The following is a 5,362-nucleotide window of genomic DNA, read 5'->3' on the forward strand; positions in this document are numbered from 1 at the left end:
TCTTTTGTGGGGATGGGGTTCCTTTTATAAATTTAAAGTGTGGCTAAAATAATAATTATAAACATTTACATTTTAACTGAATTCGTTAGGACTGTTTTTTTTTTTTTTACTGAAACATGACTTCAGTGGAAAAAATACATAAACACCAAGCTTATATTTTGAAAATACCACATCGGAAACGTCTGCACATAACCGATAAATTCAGCCAGTGAAAGGAGCAGTTAAGTAAGTTTAGACCAAACTTATGATAATTCAGCTAAACCCAGTTCTTAAATCAATACATCTTATCACTCATTTTATTATCAGACTCATTTATTATCAGGTAATTTATTGTAGCACAATAATTACAGTTTGGTACGGAATGCTCTGCCAGCAGCCGTAAATCACTACAGAGGGTTGTGAAAGCAGCAGAGCACATAACTGGCATGAGGCTTCCTACCATTCAGGACATCTTCAACGGTGCCTCCGGAAAGCACACAGCATCATCAAGGACCACAGCCACCCAGCACGTCAGCTGTTCTCCTTGTTACCATCTGGCAAATGTTACAGGAGTCTGTATGCTCGGACTACAAGACTCAAAAACAGCTTTTACCATCCATCCGTTCGACACCTCAACTACAACACTGTAATTTGTAACTTCTTAAATGAGTGGTGATATTAAAAAGGCCATTTCACAACAGCCATTTACTCTTATCCCAGAGGGGTAAACACAGGTATAACTTACCAGTGACAAAATTACTATCCCGTTTTTTAGAAGAAAAACAACAACAACAAGCAAATAAATCACACGGTAATGTTTTCATTTTTAAATTAAGCTCCTTCTGTTTTGAGTGTTTTTAGAGATTTTGATTCGCATTTACTAGAGATTCATCTGGTGAAGAAAAGCTCAGACGGCTTTTTTTTTGAGATATGAAAAAATTAAGGGACAATCTTATGGGACCAGCTGAAGAAGCATTTTATTACCTACTGTCCTTGAGCTTTTACAGTACCCACTGGCTGTCACTTGTAATGCTGCATTCATAAGTCTTAGGAGAGAAAGTCAATATTGATACCCACATATTAATTACAGGTGGAGGTTGAATCATTCAGTGCATGTATAATGAGTATACTATGCAACTGATGAACTAAATGAGTGTTGTTCATTTAGTTCATCATTATGTATACGAGCCATTAGAGGGTGTTGCATATGTCTTTTGAGGAATATGCAACATTCAAACAGAGGATGAATGCTACTTGGTGCAATGTTTGTACTGTAAAGATTAAGTAACAGATGAATAAAGACATTTGTTTTGGTTTATTTTATAAGACATGAAACAAATGTGTAACAGCTGAAGGTTGAAGCAGCTCTTAACCACAACACTGAACTTTATTTTCCTGATCCCTCCAAACTTTATTCATTGTCCAGGTGGTACATTCGTCCATACAGGCAGGTGGTGACTAAACCACCTTTCATGTTTGAATGTTTCATGGTCACTCTCCCGTCTGGAGCTTTCTGCAGACTCTCGGGCTGCTCCAGGAACATTCGGCTTGTCAGAATGGATGGGTACACGTATTTGGTGTCAAAGTTCCCCGCCAACAGGAAGTCCATTTTTGACTCTGCTTCTTCCACTTCCTGTCCACAAGAGCTCTGATCCAACCCTCCACAACGGACTACTGCACAAACCTGTAGATATTTAACATGTGACAAATAAAAATAGTGAGTTGTCAGTTTGACCCTTTTTAGAAATATTTCAGTCAGTTTCTAAAATTTTAAAAATATTACAAATTCTTTCATTCCTACCTGCAGTGCACAACGTCCTTCAACGGTGTGCAGTCCTGCAAATGCGCCGAGAGCATAGAGCTCTTTATGGTCTTGCAGTAACCACCTGTACTGCAGGCGGCAGCAGAAAGTGCCGTTGCACACTTTAACGTCACCTTGTGTCTCGTTTAAGAGGACAAATGTAAACGGGTCGTGGTACATGAAGGAGATGAAGGTGGGGTGAGAGGGATGGACCGAATCAGGAGAGTGATCATCACAGCTGTCTTGATGACAGCGTCCAGAGTCTGTAGCCACTGATGATGCAGACTCAACACCACCAGCCTCCACCTCTTTGGCTGCACTTTGTTTTACCTCCAGTGGCTCCAAAACTGGCACTCTGGCCACCAGCAGCCTGCCCTCCTCTGGGTCTCCTTTCCAGGCATGGTGGTAGGTGGCAGAAAAGGGGGTATAGATGCCGCTTCCTTTCATGATGAGCCTGTCATTGCGAAGGTTTGCAGCTAGTAGGGTGACATTGGCACCCAGACTGAATGCACTGTGAAACTGAACTGAATCCAGCAGGGGGAGCGCATTCATCCAGGCTGTTGGAAAGATCAACTGACGCACACCCTTAAAAAGGCACAAAGAAGAAACGATGGATATCAAAGTCAATCCCAGCAATGTTGGATATATATTCTGAGTGCGTATGTGATTATATTTTATACCATCTCCACCAGCACCACTGCAGGATCATGAAAGAGGATGTCAAAGCAGATGAAGAGGCCAAACTTCCCAGCAAAAGGTGTATCAAATGTTATGACTTCAACTTCTGGAGGTGTGTCAAAGGATTGCTCAAAGAAAAGGTTTTGTTTGTGGTAGCGTGCAATTAGAAGGCCGTCTGACCTGTATGAAAGAGGATATTTTAAACAGGTCAGATTATTATGTAGTCAGTGCTGCCAGTACACATTTCCATTTTCTACCACTTATCTGAGCTGGGGTCACCTCAGCTGGCTCTTTTCTATTTGGAGAAGTAACAGTTCCCTCTCAAATGAAAGAGCTCCTCACACTATCTCTAATAGAGAGCCCAGGCACCCACCAAAGGAAACTAATTTCCACTGCTTTCATCTGCGACCAGCATCCAAAGCTCGTGAGAGTAGGTGAAGGTAGGAATGTAGACTGACTAGTACATCAACAGCTTCACTTGTATGCTCTGCTTTCTCATCATCACAACAGATCAGTTCAGCATTCGCACTGACATAGTTGGTGCCCTAATCCATCTATCGATTTTTGGTTGATATTCTGTCTCTTTCCATAAAAAACTATCATAAAGTTGGAGACTGTTCATTTAATTGGATGTGAGCAAACTTACTAATTCAGCAGGAGATTAAATAACTGTTTTCACCACGCTAATATTCACTATTCAGTGTATGTGGCATTTCTTGCAGTAGCTTTCCCCATAGCTACTAACACGATAAGTTTCAACTTTGACTTCAACAAATATATGGTCTTTTTGGCCCTAAAGCCACTTTTTTGGTGGAAATGTTAAGAACTAGTCTTTTTTAGGCATTTACACTGCATCTGTGGAAAGAAGGTCTTTATTTGTCCACCCCTTTTATTTTCATATTAAGAGTTAACATGTACCTGAAAGCCACATTTGTGTTGAACTGCCAGCGCCCATCAGGAGGACAGGTAGAGGAGGGGCTGGTCTTCAGGGGACAGGGTTGCAGGTCGGGCATGTTGGCCACCAGGTAGAGGTTGTTACGACGAGCCATACAGCTCAATCTCTGGAGAACCTTTGAGTCACAAACATAATCAAATATGATGAGATTCAGACACAGTGAGATGTCGTGAGAGTAGAGTTTTCTTGCCATCACAAAATCTAAATATATGATTGTGAACCTCAGTGTTGTTGTGTCTTTCTGGCTCCGTGCATGGATTCCAGCTCTCCTCCTGAGGGTTGGGAATGGTTTCCAGGTAACCAGTGATAGATGTTCGAGTGAAGTTAAATCCATGAATACCATCTTCTGGAAACACCAAGATCTGGGCCCCCTGAGAGTGAAACGAAGATGACAGAGTAGAGTCAAGGACAGATAAGGACTTATTTATCTGTTACAATGCCATGTCAGTGGCTGTTTACTGAAGAAAATAATGATTATTTTTGACCATCTGATTTAAAATGAAGCATTCAGTGTTATTTTTCACATTTATGAATCAAAAATTGATACTTAAAGGGGAACACTTGTCAAAGGAGCTCAGATTTTATTAATGTAAAGTGGCATCACAGACTGCACTGAAGCAGTTCAGTAAAAAGGCTGACAGTTCGAGGAAACAAAACAGTGGACAAGTGATCAAAGTGTTTGGTAGTATACTGCTTTTGAATACAGTTTGTCTTAACAGCCACGGTTTTGTAAATTTTTGTAGAGAACTGGGGGCAAAAGTACAATTTTTCATAAAATTTCAATTTAAAATGATTTTTAAAAATTGAAATTAAATTTTAAAAAAATGCAAAAAATATGCAAAAAATTCTATCAAGTACCTTATTAGAATTTAAAATAAATGTAATGCTTTTGAATAGTTTTTTTTTCTTCTGCAGTCAGCTTAATTTAATCCACTATTGTTCATTATAAGGACAATGGAAGGATATACTACATTGAATTATGAAGAAGTGCAAATTAGTGAGTCATGCTGTTTTGCAACTAAAGACTTAAAACACATTTAAATGTGAGCATACTTGCTGGGCTGCACGGGCTGCCTGCTCCTCGTAGATATCCAGGTTCTTCTTCATGTGCTGCAGAGCATCGTGGCGGGACACGGGTGTGTGGGGATCCAGGTTCAGGATTATTTTGTGCTCGTACACAGCGGCAACATACGACGTGTCCACAGCGAAGACTGACACCAAATAAATACTGGCAAAAACCGTAATGACCAACAACATCTTTTCTCTCATTTCCTTCATATGAGCCATTACAGCTGTGCACAAGCTCGGACTGTAAATAAAAACTGAGAGGTCAGACCATGAGGGACGTCCGTGAATCTTGCTGAGTCATTTACATTTTCTAGTTAAAAAGTGACAAGAAGCTCCCGTTGCCAAACAGTGGGGTTTTCCCCAAACAGATCCTTTTAAATCATGGAGTACCAAGATTGTCAAAATGAAATAAATAACTATTCATAAATGAATTTTAAATAAAATGTGATTAAAAAAATTAAACACATAATTTACATGTACTTTAAGAAGAAGGGAGGAACAAGGGATGATTTATCAGAGTAGAGGAAGAGGAAGGTGCACATAGTTTGACTACAGCTTATGAAAAAGGTGAAGAAGACTACAAGGTTGTGTCACAGGAGAGTGTAGTTAGGCAACACTGAATGGACTGTAGGATGGCTTTAGATATAAATAAGAGAAAGTACAGGAAAGTATTCTAAGGAAGAATGTCAAGAAAGAAAAAGTGGGATAGTCAGGGAGATGAGGAAAGTAGACAGGACCACTGGGATGCCAAGAGAGGTGGCAAAGAAAAGTGCTTACAGTATGTCAGGCTGGGCAGGAGAAAAGGACTTCTGTCGATCGCCTCAGCACAGATCAAGCTGGAAAGGATGTGCAGCAGGTTGGGATGGTTAAGGATAGAGAAT

At 40.2% G+C, this 5,362-nt stretch overlaps 1 protein-coding gene across 1 annotated transcript; it reads right to left on the reverse strand.

Moving 5' to 3' along the window:
• Positions 1 to 810: 810 nt before the first annotated feature.
• LOC146362741 (biotinidase-like) lies at positions 811 to 4,739 on the reverse strand. Its single transcript, XM_084920006.1, has 6 exons — positions 4,467 to 4,739; positions 3,635 to 3,784; positions 3,377 to 3,528; positions 2,461 to 2,638; positions 1,781 to 2,365; positions 811 to 1,663 (listed from the first exon to the last, which is right to left on the reverse strand). The coding sequence occupies exons 1-6, from the start codon at positions 4,698 to 4,700 to the stop codon at positions 1,391 to 1,393; spliced, it is 1,572 nt and encodes a 523-aa protein (XP_084776132.1). The 5' UTR covers positions 4,701 to 4,739; the 3' UTR covers positions 811 to 1,390.
• Between the last annotated feature and the right edge of the window lie 623 nt (positions 4,740 to 5,362).

The sequence above is a fragment of the Perissodus microlepis genome, chromosome 22 (assembly GCF_051167445.1).
Source record: "Perissodus microlepis isolate ML-2025 ecotype Zambia chromosome 22, ASM5116744v1, whole genome shotgun sequence".
NCBI classification, from domain to species: domain Eukaryota; kingdom Metazoa; phylum Chordata; class Actinopteri; order Cichliformes; family Cichlidae; genus Perissodus; species Perissodus microlepis.